Raw genomic sequence first — 12,180 nt, forward strand, 5'->3', positions numbered from 1 at the left:
CATTTCACATGCCAGCAAGGTTATGCTCAAAATCCTACAAGCTAGGCTTCAGCAGTATGCGAACCGAGAACTACCGGAAGTACAAGCTGGGTTTAGAAGAGGCAGAGGAACTAGAGATCAAATCGCCAACATTCGCTGCATCATGGAGAAAGCAAGAGAATTCCAGAAAAACGTCTATTTCTGCTTCATTGACTACGCTAAAGCCTTTAATTGTGTGGATCACAACAAACTGTGGCAAATTCTTAAAGTGATGGGAGTACCAGACCACCTTACCTGTCTCCTGAGAAACCTGTACGAGGGTCAAGAAGCAGCAGTAAGAACCACACATGGAACAACTGAGTGGTTCAAAATTGGGAAAGGAGTACGACAAGGCTGCATATTGTCACCCTGCTTATTTAACTTATATGCGGAGTACATCATGAGAAACACCGGGTTGGATGAATCACAGGTCGGAATTAAGATTGCCAGGAGAATTATCAACAACCTCCGATATGCAGACGATACCACCCTAATGGCAGAAAGCGAAGAGATCTAAAGAGCCTCTTGTTGAGGGTGAAAGAGGAGAGTGCAAAAGCTGGTTTGAAACTCAACATTAAAAAAACTAAGATCATGGCATCTGGCCCTATCACTTCCTGGCATCTAGAAGGAAAAGAAATGGAAGCAGTGACAGATTTTACTTTCTTGGGCTCCAAGATCACCACAGACGGTGACTGTAGCCATGAAATTAAAAGATGCTTGCTCCTTGGGAGGAAAGCTATGGCCAACCTAGACAGCATAGTAAGAAGCAGAGACATCACCTTGCCGACAAAGGTCCATCTAATCAAAGCTATGGTTTTCCCAGTAGTAATGTATGGCTGTGAGAGCTGGACCATAAGGAAGGCTGAGCGCCGAAGAATTGATGCTTTCGAACTGTGGTGCTGGAGAAGGCTCTTACGAGTCCCCTGGACTGCAAGGAGGTCAAATCAGTCCATCCTAAAGGAAATCAACCCTGAGTGCTCATTGGAAGGACAGATACTGAAGCTGAAGCTCAAATATTTTGGCCACCCAATGCGAAGAGAAAACTCTCTGGAAAAGACCCTGATGCTGGGAAAGACTGAAGGCAAAAGGAGAAGGGGACGGCAGAGGATGAGATGGCTAGATAGCATCACCGATGCAATGAATATGAACTTGAGCACGCTCCGGGAGAGAGCGCAGGACAGGAAGGCCTGGCGTGCTATGGTCCATGGGGTCACGAAGAGTCGGACATGACTGAACGACTGAACAACAAAACATTGAATGTAGAATTCATAAAACATTTGTTTTTACATGTATACCCTGTTCTTCATTCAAAGAGCTTAGAATGGTTTTTACATAGTTTCTAGGTAGTCTCTCATTCATATAGCTTATGGGGCCAGACCTACATGCCAATTTAGAAACTAGATGATTCCCAAATGATGAAGAGAATAATCCCATGGTCCCTGGGACAGTGTCTCAGGGACCGTAGGATTGTTTGGGGTCTCCCTCCCGAGGCCATAGACACTGCTATGACCTGGCACTCTGCATTCCGATCCCCCCACCCTGCCCCCTCAGAGGGGGGGAAAAGGGGACATTGTGAGGATGGGAGGGGAGAGGCCAGGATACAAGAAATCTTGTGGCCTCTCCAGCCCCAGCCCAGCCCCAACCAGCACACTCTCTGTAAACGAGCTCAAAGGCCCATCTAGAGGAAAAACATTTAAAAGGAGGATGAGGAGGTGAAAACTGTCTCTATCACTCCTCCTGCCTTGCTGTGATGCCCAGCAAGGCACTGGATACGCAGAAGCCTCTGAGATCAGAGGCTTCCTTCTAAGGGCAGGCCCAGAAGGAAGGAATATCAAACTACAATTGATATTTTGCAACGGTCAACAACATCATGATGCCACCACTGCTTCCTTGGGTGGACTTTCCCTCTAAGCCAAAATAAAGATAGATACCTTATTGTTGGGTCACTATTTGAAGTAATCCATACACCTGCAAAATTATTTGCATAGATCTTGTTTTCTATAAACTGTCCTCTTCCTTTTTCGTGAACATAGATTCCTCCAGTTTGACCATGGTGGATTTCACAACGAACTACGGTAGGGTTGGCATATGCTTTCACTTCAAAGCCCGCTATTCTATTTCTATGTATGTTGCAGCTCTCAAAATAACCCTAAACACAAGGAAGAAGAGGGGTGGGGGTTGTTAAAGAACACAATGGGAAAAAGTAATTTTGAATTATTTTCTTCTCCCACCTTGTCAGTATAAGATGTCAATATACAAAAACATAAGAACTGCTATTGTTATTATTTCTACAGCACTATCAATATACATGTTACTTTACAGAGTAACATAATTTTAAGAAGGCAGGCCTCAGGATTTCATGTTCTATCACAGCATTTGTTAAGCACTTTAAGTGCAGAGTATGTTAGGCCCAATTCTCAGGCTGCAGACAGAGTCGTGCACACCGCAGTCAGTGCTAAGGCAGTATTCTCACATTATTGTACAATGGAGCAGAGTCAACATTAGGTAATTTTATCACATCAATGCCTCATATAGCAAATATTTTGTCTCATATGTGATAAGTAAAAGTATCACTAATGCTGGCACCAAGGAATTTGAAATCTGTTAACCATGGACTTTTAAATTTAGAAAATAAATTCAAATTAACAGTAAAGTATACTGGAACAGACTGGGTTTTAAGATGAATTGTAACATCCAGACTATGAGGAACCTGGATTTTCCCCCCTGCTCCACCATGAGTATTAGAGTGATAACAGAATATGCTTAAATTGAAATATTTGAGATTCCTACTCTTGAAGTATAAAGATTTTACTTTAGAGAAGCAGGAGGTTACTGTAGCCCCTGGATTATTAATTTGGAACAAAAGGATTTTGTGTAGACTTTGGTGTCCAATCAGTGCTGCAAGAAACAACATCAACTGCTGGCCAAGGATTTACAACTACATTTGCTTAGTGAATGAATAATTCCCGTGGCTTTCATGGAACATAATATATATGGTTTATAGCAGACATGTTGCAGCTCATATCAGGCACCTGGCCGCAATACCTAATGCTTAAAATGCAAAGGTCAACATGGCAATACATTTTTAACTGACAAACAGTTCGTTCTGGCAACCATGGAACAGTCCCAAGAAGCACTAATGCAAGCACTGGAAAAATGCCATCCTGTAACAAGTGGGTTCCATAACTGTTGCAGCACAAAGAAGCAGGAGAATAGCAATCTGAAAATAAAGCATCAAGAATCTTCTTGCATGGGAAGTAGGAAATTTTAAAAAAATCCTTAGGAACAAAGTGTGTGCCGGGGTGGAACATGATGTTCCCAGTTTTTAAAACATACTGCAGAAAGAGCAGTATGCAACACACAGACCAAAGTATGGCAGAGGAAACCTTCAAAGCAAAATGGCCTTGTATTCACAATTCAACTATGAAGGGACAGTGATAGGTATTGGATTTATATTGAAACATTTCCTATATCCAACTCCAAATCCAGTAATAAAACCCAGAGAGAAAAACTTTAGTCCACATCAACACCGGGCTAACGTTACTGGATCCCAAACTTTACCCTATCTTCTCTCTCTACTGTATGTCCCTCTGCTTAAATATAAAGAACAGTGCATTCTTAAGCACACTTAAAAGGAAAAAAAGTTATGAAACCTTGCAGCAGTACTTGTATGACATGGAAGAGGAAAAACTGCTGCAAACGGTATATTTTAAAAACAACACCCAGCTCTCAAAGTTATATTTAAAAGACTGAAAATAACACTTTAAAACATTTTTGAAATAGTTTGAGTATTTCTAAGCGACAATCAATCATGTCCGCTTGTAATCTTATTTAGGAGCTGCAAAGGTAACAGCACTTAAAAGAAAAAATATGGATACACAAAATGTAGTTTGTCCCCCTTTATTCCAAATTTCCCGCAAAATCAGCATTTCCCAAAATTGGCTGTTTCAGACCCAGGTTGGTAAGCAGGAATTCCAGTTTTTCTGTGATGGCAATATATATGTTAGAAAGGTGCAATTTGCAAGTGCAACTGTTTTTAGCACATGACTACAACCTCCAAGATAGCAACTAATGAGCCTTTTGGAAGTAGCACAAGGCTAGAATCTCATTTCTGCCTACAAAAATGTTTTCAAAAATGTGAACGATGTATAGAGACAGGCAGCAGAACAGGAAACATTATGCTTTGAAATTATGAACAGTTTCCATCTCAAGGTCCATTTTTGACCAGTACAGCACTTGCAACATTTGAAAGTGTTTTTCCAAAGAATCTTTTCTGGTTATGGCTAGAAGCATGATAAAAAAAAATGGCATTTCCAATCTAATTCGAAGGCAAATGGGTACATAGAGTTCCAATAATTTATCCAAACTCCAAAGAGTGGCATCTCTGAAAAGGCAAGTAATATAATTTGCTCAGACATTCTATGTTAGGAGTAGGGATTGGCCACAATCTCATCTTGCTATATGATTGTCAGAATGTGGCCACAACAGCTCCTGTGGAATCAGGCCCATCTGCCATCTACTGGATATGCAACTAGAACATAGGAAGAATACTAATTTTTCCATATGGTTGCAATGACACCATGAATTGCAAACTCTGGATTCAATCATGAAATCACATCCAATAATCAGAAGCCAGAGAACTGCGACTTTCATTTAAGACAGTGGTGGGAACATGTGGCCCTCCAGATGTTGGATTGCAACTGCCATCAGCCCTAAAAAGTAGAGCCAATGGTGAGGGATGATGGGAGCTGACGACCCAGAAACATCTGGAGGGTCGCACATTCCCCATCCCTGATATAGGACTAGGGTTCCATACATTTTTGCTGGCCTTGGTTGCAAAGCCAAAACACAGCCTTTCCACTTTCCCTGTGGCTTTGCCAGCATGCTCACTGGAGAAGATGAAGAGGGCTTGTGCTTGTTTGGACCTTGGCTGCAAAATTCACTGAACACCTCCACTGCCCAGCATCAAGCTCTCAGCCCCGGGCTTCATCTCCAGGGCCAAAGTATGAGACTTGTTTCGATGCTGGGCAGGCACGTGCTCCAAGTGACTCCAGCGGGGTGAGTGGGGGGGATCTTGCCCTGCTTTTGACCTTCTCCTTTAGGAACCCAGGACCCATTTTTCTGCACTGATTGTGCCCAAAGGTAGATAAAGAGGACACAGTGAAACAACCAATTTTAAACCCTGGTTTAAAAGCTAAGCATGGTTAACACTAGTGAAGCTGAAACACTGCACCATAGTTAACTCTAGCCAGGCAGGGGAGGAAGGAATTCACAGGGGTGAGAAAACCTACTGCGCATTCCCAGGCTCCTAGTCTTCAATGTACACTCTATATTCTTGAACTCTATAAACACAAGATAAACCATCATTCTGGCTCTAGGGACAGAAGGCTTAACAGAAACAGCTTTAATATTCACAAAAGCCCACTTTTTCACCACAGTCACATGCAACTCATATGCACTCATGCACACATACACACTAACCTCTCCTCAAAAGGAAAAATATACATTACCATGCCATGGTCAAATGTAAAAACACCAACGTCACGCCCGTGATGAATGTGATTCCGTCTGATAATAGGGTTTCCGTGGTTTTTAACCCATATCCCAGCTAATGCATTATTAGAGATCTCATTGTCCTCATATATCCCCTAAAAGATCAGAAAAGATTGTGGATTTAAGATAAAACATGTATTTTACAAGGAAAATAAAATAAAATAAAAAAGGGATAGGAAAGAGGAAAAGTGTGAAAAGATGTTACCTGTGCATGATCTGTAATGTAGAGTCCAACATTTTCACAATCACTGATGTTACAATGCTTGATAGTGGGACAAGCTCCCTGGCCACTAACACAGACTGCCGAACCAACTGAAAATGAAGTGTTTACATATGGAAAATTGAAATTAGTATAGTTTTGCTTTCATAAGACACCTCCAGCATGCATCACCAACTAAAAATAAAAAACTGAAGTAACTTGGCTAGCTCTTGTCCATTATCTAATCTGAGCCTTTCAGAATATGCCAGAAAGCCAAGTGATTCATTACCTCACTTGCTCACAGTTTGCCCAGGCAGAAAACTGAGGCCAGCCCGGCATGCATGCATGGTACCTAAGAACATCTTGAGGAAAGACTGCAGGGAAGGGAAGGTACAGAGCAGCAGTCTTTAACCTTAAGTTCCCAGTAAACATTTACTAGGAGTAGACTAAAAGAAGGGGACACAAAGGAATGCTCCAGACCAAAGGTTTTCATTAGCTGGAATTTTCACACCATAAAGATTTCAAGTTTCATCACCCTGATATCGCTAGAGCAGCAGGTGACATAGGTCCTATATACAACAATTTTCTAGCAGACCACGTATTAAGAATAATCTCAGCCAAATTATGCATTTAAAAGTAATAGCCTATTGCGCATCTGTTACTCGATGACACTTTTAGCAGAGAAATTACTAACCTGTACAAGTACTTCGAATAATACAATGGTCTATTATCGGGCTGCAGTTGACTGTAATCTCTAAGCAATGGTGGGCATTGTGATGTTGTGCAGATTTGTCATCAGGGTTAAACTGAAAGGATATACAGTAAAACTCTTTACAAGCCATTCATTTCTTTCAACTTAGTAATTTCAATGTACGTGCTTGCCCCATGTTTCTTACCCTGATTGTCATGTAACCCACATAAGCATCTTCAGATCCCTCCATGAAGACGAAGGTTGAATCTCTTGTGTTTTCTATAATGACCTTATCTGCCACTTTCCCGGGAGCTGTACACAAAATGTATTTAATTTAAAAGTTAATTATAATGAGCTGCAAATACACAGTCTACTTCTAATCTCTCTTTTTTTTTTTCAAAGCAACACAGTTTCTATTGTCAGGCTGTTCCAACAATAAGCTTTATACTTCCAATGTGACTCAAGAGGACAACTCAGGCCTTTTAAATCTATTAAGACATTCAATTTCAGATACAGTAACTGCACTTTACATGAAATCAGAAGTTGTCCCTGTTAGTTTTACCCAAATCCAACATCTATAGATTCCAGGTTCTAACTCCTAATTTTTAGTAGAAGGAAATATTCCTTCACTCAGTTAAGGCCAACTGATTATAAGATATCACTTGTGATTCCTACATTAAACTTCAATGTATTTGTTAAAGTCCTACTATAATCTTATGCTTTAGATAGGAGATGCTGAATATGTGGTGCTATGATTATTCTCTAGCACTGTATAATCAGGCACAATGACAGTTCTGGACATTATTAAATCTGCATATATAAAATGTAACACTGTTTCCACATGGAAACTCAGAGAGGCTCACTGGATTGCCTGTGCCAAGATGAAGAGGTTATTTCTCCAATATAGTGTGGAGAGGTTTTTTGTTTTTTTATTTTATCTTAAGTATTGTAAACAAATACTAGAGTTTCTGAAGAAGTTATTCAAGACATAACATGTGATTTTATGTTTACTAGTATTCAAATCAATTGTATTGGTACACCTAGTCTATGTTTACTCAAGTATCTGCCTGCTTTGACCAAGCGCCAGTGTCTCTGTGTGCTATTTTCAAGAAACCAGCAGGGGGAGCACAAAGCCACAATCCAAGATTCTCATTGTGATCATCTCAGCTCTGTAAATTTGCAAGCTAAGTAGCTGTTAGAATGAAGGGGAACAGAAAGAGCCAACAGGCCAGATTCAGTAGAGACAATACTTTGTGCAGGTTTAGAAGGAGCATTATAAAATGGAAGCAGTATCTTCTCTTGATTCTGTACAAATTGGACTTCTGTAAGCAAAGTAGATCTAGCACTCTTATCAACTTCCTTAAACCAGGCTTGAATAGCAGTGCTTAGTAAAGTGTCACAAGCATCCACAGAGCAGGAAGCAAAAGAGAATATCCACAGGAGTAGCACTTCATCTTTAAAAGCAGTATTTCAGTCTGCATGCACTACTTCTAAAGGGAACAGTTGGGAAACAGATAATCCACCCACCATATAATTTCCTGTGACAAACTCAGTCACACAATTATTTAATTTCTGATAAACTACTTTTCTTAGAGAAGTCCAGTTTGTACAGTAGCCAGAGAGGACGTGACTTCCATTTTATAACTGTCCTTCTAAACATCCAAGAAGGAAGAAATATTGCCAGTTGCCACGTAATTCATTTTTATTTAACTAAATTATATACCATCCTTCAATAAGTACTTCCAAGACAGTACACACAAATACATAACACATACAAACAAATACAAAATAGCAGCATAAAATCACTCAGGTGAAAAGGGCCAGGGAAATGGGAACTATTCACCTGCTTCTGAAAAAGACATCAGTGTTGGCACCAAGTGCTCTCCTTGGAGAGAGCATTCCATAAGCAGGGTGTCACAGCTTAGAAAGCCTCCCTTCCCAGTAGCCACCCACTTCATCTCAGATGCCAGGGACACTGAAGGGCCTCCAAAGCAGATCTCAATGAATGGGCAAGTTGACATGGGAGAAGATAGTCTTTCAGGTACCCAGGTCTCAAGCCATGATGGGCTTTAATGGTAAGCACTAGTACTTGAAATTGTTCTCAGAAATGCTTCAGGAACCAGTGCAGCTCTTTAACCACCAGTGAAATGTGTTCCCAATAACTAGTCCTAGTCTCGAGGGAACACGACTAAATTTGACTACCAAAGGAACAGTCTTGGTCTTCTAAGGACAAGCTTCACTTGATATTCAAACCATACTGCAGCAGAAAAAATTCAGGGAGAAATCACAGGCAAAATGTGTACTAATGACAGGAGGGTGTACCGTTTAGCTTCAGAATGTTCTACCTCTTTCTAAGCAGAATCTCTAGTGGTATAATTTAGGCTAATCTGCAGCCTGGGCTTTGGATAAAGAATATAGTTACAAAGGACAACACAGGGACATCCATTTATCAAATATTTGCAATTAAGAATACAAAAGGAAAGTATCCTGGTGGTGTTTAGAGCTGAAGCAGTCAGTTTATTAAAATACCATGTATCAAGGAAACCACATGTGTTCACAATGAAATTTCATCTTGTTTTTCAGGGAAAATCTCAAGTAAAGCAAGGAAAGAGACTATGCATTTCTGAATTTAAAGAACTATGGTAACTGACCCTGAAAGACCAGTGCATTTTCAACAGGAGTTCCTAAAGACCCCAAAGGGTCTAATGTCTTACAACTCAGATGTGCAATCTTATCAGGCAACAAAAATAGGAGGATATGATTACTAGAGTCTCTCAGGCCATTTCTATATAGTCAAGATGCTAACGGGTACAGAATTCAGAACATTGGGCAACTGAGAGAAGGAACCAATAGAAAAACCATTGTCTGACATTCCTTTTTGTGTGTATGCAATGCCAACACATACCCATGCCCACACTGTACCATGAAGATTTCAAGATCCACTGGGAATGACAAGAAGTTGCTAACTGTAAAGCAATTACATATATTCAACGTATGAAAAGAAAGAGAAGGCTTGATGAGGAGCTACTGTGGACTTTCACCTTGGTCATTCCACAGTTACTTTCACTTGAAGGTGGCCTCAAGCTTCAAACAGGCCAATAATTGCAATGGTAGATATTTGGCAGCATGGCTGGGGGATGAATGCATGAGTTCCTAAAGAACTCAATAGCAAAGTCCCAAACTTTGACTAGACCCGTAATGTCTAAAGACAATATTAGTCAGGTGTGAGAAGCAGATACTTTTAGGGGGTCTTTACCTCTGCTATACTTTAAACAATACTTTCTTCAAATCACCAGAGACAAATGCAGCTGTGAAATCCTTCCCCAAGTAAGAGAGTAATTCACCCAATGATAATATTACCTTCGGGGAGTCTGTCACAATGGGGTCCTGCAGGAATGACCAGCTGCAAACCACCCATTCACTGCCTAATGACTGCACTGCAACAGTTCTGTAGGCATATAGAACTGCCATGAATAGTAGCTTCCTCTGAAATGCTTGATGAAGGAGCAAAGAGGAGATGTAAAGGAATCCTTCTCTTAAAAATGTAACTAAAGAGAAAATGGCTCTTGCCTGATCTGGGGAGCAGAATAGGGGCTGACAGTGATTTTACTACATACAAGTAAATACTCAAGATCAGAGAGAGGAAGGAACCTGAGGATGGTGTCACCAGATAAGCAAGGTACTCGCTATGGAAACTGAAGATCTACCTGCTCGAAGACTTATTAGATATAAGCCAAACTACATATTATGCATAAGATTTGTGATTACATCTTGCCTCTTTTTTAAAGACAAAAGCAGAGGTGGGGGGGGGAGAAGGAGAGGGAGGAGGTGTAGTGGCTAGAGTACTGGACTGGGAGTCGGGAGATCCGGGTTCTAGTCCCCACTCAGCCATGGAAGCCCACTGGGTGACTTTGGGCCAGTCACAGACTCTCAGCCCAACCTACCTCACAGGGTTATTGTTGTGAGGATAAAATGGAAGAAGGAGGAGGATTATGTATGCTGCCTTAAGTTCCTTGGAGGAAAAAAGGCGGGATATAAATGAAATAAATAAATAAATAAATAAATAAATTTATGCGCTGGATTCGGGGGGGGGGGGGACTCTTCGGGAGGATAGATTTACCCTTTCTCCTATGCTTTTTTCCCACCCAAAATCACAGCCTCAAAGCTCCTATTTCCTATATTGGGGAACCCATATTGTACCTCTTGAACTCCCCCACCCCCAACTGGGAAAACAGCAGCTTTAAGGGGATGGTTTTGATTAGGGAAATGGTGCAGAGGAAACGATACCTCAGCACTGACATGGTTCTTCTAAGTGCTGACATCTTTAAACTTTCCTCCAAGACTGATTAAAAAATGCACCCTCTAAATACAGTGGGAAAATTAATTGACATCACAGCTTGGTTAAATCATGGTAAATATGATGTGGCAAATGCACTGCATTGTTAGCTTCCGTCTTATTACATGAACAATTGTCACTACAGAACACAAAGCCAAACAACCCTGCACCTTCAGGAAAACTCTTCAGAATAACACCTCTCTGCAACTGAAAATCCTGTATTGTTAGGAAACACACTGACCAGGTTTGGACAACATGTCACAGCTCATCATGGGCAACTCTCACACAAAGGTTGTTGTGTCTTGTGAACCCAGCAAGTGTGAGTTATGTGAGGATTAAACAACCCTCGCATAACCCTAAAACAGACCATGGGTTATGCAACAGACTGAGCAGGGGTTGCATATTCAAAATGGTGGCCGCACATGGCCTGCACACATCACAGCCTCTCCATGGGTTAAATAACCCATGGTGGGCTATCTTGCTATGCAAATAGCCCCACCGATTCGGGCAAGATCAACAAGAAAAAGGGGACTGGAACAAAAAATATTGCATACAACATCAAGGAAGTGTGAGCCATGAAATATCCAAGGTAAAGGCCCAGTTTTACCAAAAGTTCAGAACACAGCATTATGGTTATCTCTTCCTAAGTTCAGTGGGTTGGACAGGATAACTAAAAAAAGAACATCTGAATAGATAAAAGGAATCACTAAGATAAAGAGGCCAGCCACTCCAAATACACACTCATAGGGGGAGAAAAGAAGGTAAATACTGTACTTCTCTCTCCCCACCCCCCAGCCCCCAAGAGTTAACTGATGAGACTGGCAGTCCAGAGGCTGGGGTGCTGCTGCTGAGGGAAGAGGTCTGTAATCCCCTCCCTCTATTTTGCACCACACACTTGGGTTCCAGACTTTTGGAGGTTGTATTTTTCATACAGCACATGAATAGAATTTACTACAGTGATGTATTGATGGCCACCAACTTAGATGGCTTAAAAAGGGGATGAGTCAAACTCTTGGAGGATAAGGCTATTAATGGCTACTAATTATGAAGACTGTATATTACCTCCAGTATTGAGGCAGTATGCCTCTGTGTATCAGTCGCTGGGAAACACGAACAAGAGGGTGCTACTACACGCATGTCCTACTTGTGGCCTTCCCATGGGCAGCTGGTTGGCCACTGTGTGGACAGAATGCTGGGCTAGATAGGTCTTTGGTCTGATCCAGTAGGGCTCTTCTTATGTTTATGAATATTAGCCTAACTTACACTGAGGGGTTTCTCTATACCTGCTGTTCTCAGTCAATCTAACAGAAGATATATTTTAACGTTATTTAAACTGCTCATCTATAAGATAAGCTCAAGTAATTTATATACTTGCTACCATAT

At 41.1% G+C, this 12,180-nt stretch overlaps 1 protein-coding gene across 4 annotated transcripts in view; it reads right to left on the minus strand.

Moving 5' to 3' along the window:
* Positions 1 to 12,180, minus strand: part of FBXO11 (F-box protein 11) — an 83,839-nt gene that overhangs the window by 11,707 nt on the left and 59,952 nt on the right. For all 4 annotated transcript variants that reach the window (XM_084829194.1, XM_084829195.1, XM_084829197.1 and 1 more), the window contains exons 8-12: positions 6,667 to 6,773; positions 6,465 to 6,576; positions 5,777 to 5,883; positions 5,529 to 5,666; positions 1,950 to 2,167 (exon numbers count right to left, since the gene is read on the minus strand). In XM_084829194.1, the coding sequence (XP_084685320.1) occupies positions 1,950 to 2,167; positions 5,529 to 5,666; positions 5,777 to 5,883; positions 6,465 to 6,576; positions 6,667 to 6,773 (682 nt within the window). The remainder of the gene's footprint in view (positions 1 to 1,949; positions 2,168 to 5,528; positions 5,667 to 5,776; positions 5,884 to 6,464; positions 6,577 to 6,666; positions 6,774 to 12,180) is intronic.

Source organism: Heloderma suspectum, chromosome 1 (assembly GCF_057233095.1).
Source record: "Heloderma suspectum isolate Gila_16-S chromosome 1, 16-S_ref, whole genome shotgun sequence".
NCBI classification, from domain to species: Eukaryota; Metazoa; Chordata; class Lepidosauria; order Squamata; family Helodermatidae; genus Heloderma; species Heloderma suspectum.